The 227-nt window shown below is 63.0% G+C and overlaps 1 protein-coding gene across 1 annotated transcript in view; it reads right to left on the reverse strand.

Annotated features, from left to right (window-relative positions):
* PRKCA (protein kinase C, alpha) overlaps window positions 1-221 on the reverse strand; it is a 283,500-nt gene extending 283,279 nt beyond the window's left edge. Inside the window, exon 1 of the mRNA XM_014532469.1 lies at window positions 9-221. Coding sequence (XP_014387955.1) covers window positions 9-181 — 173 coding nt within the window. The 5' untranslated portion in view covers window positions 182-221. The remainder of the gene's footprint in view (window positions 1-8) is intronic.
* Between the last annotated feature and the right edge of the window lie 6 nt (window positions 222-227).

Here is a 227-nt window from a genome sequence, read left to right on the forward strand (position 1 = left end):
TCACCTACCAGATGAAGTCGGTGCAGTGGCTGCAGAAGGTGGGCTGCTTGAAGAAGCGGGCGATGAATTTGTGGTCCTTCACCTCGTGCACGTTCTTCTGCCTCAGCGCCCCTTTGCGGGCGAAGCGGTTGGCCACGTCCAGAGGCGTCGTGGAGTCGTTGGCCGAGAAAACGTCAGCCATGGTCCCCCCCAACCACCTCTTGCCTCCGCCGGGGAGCAGCAGCCCG

Source organism: Myotis brandtii, unplaced genomic scaffold (assembly GCF_000412655.1).
Source record: "Myotis brandtii unplaced genomic scaffold, ASM41265v1 scaffold120, whole genome shotgun sequence".
Taxonomy (NCBI): Eukaryota; Metazoa; Chordata; class Mammalia; order Chiroptera; family Vespertilionidae; genus Myotis; species Myotis brandtii.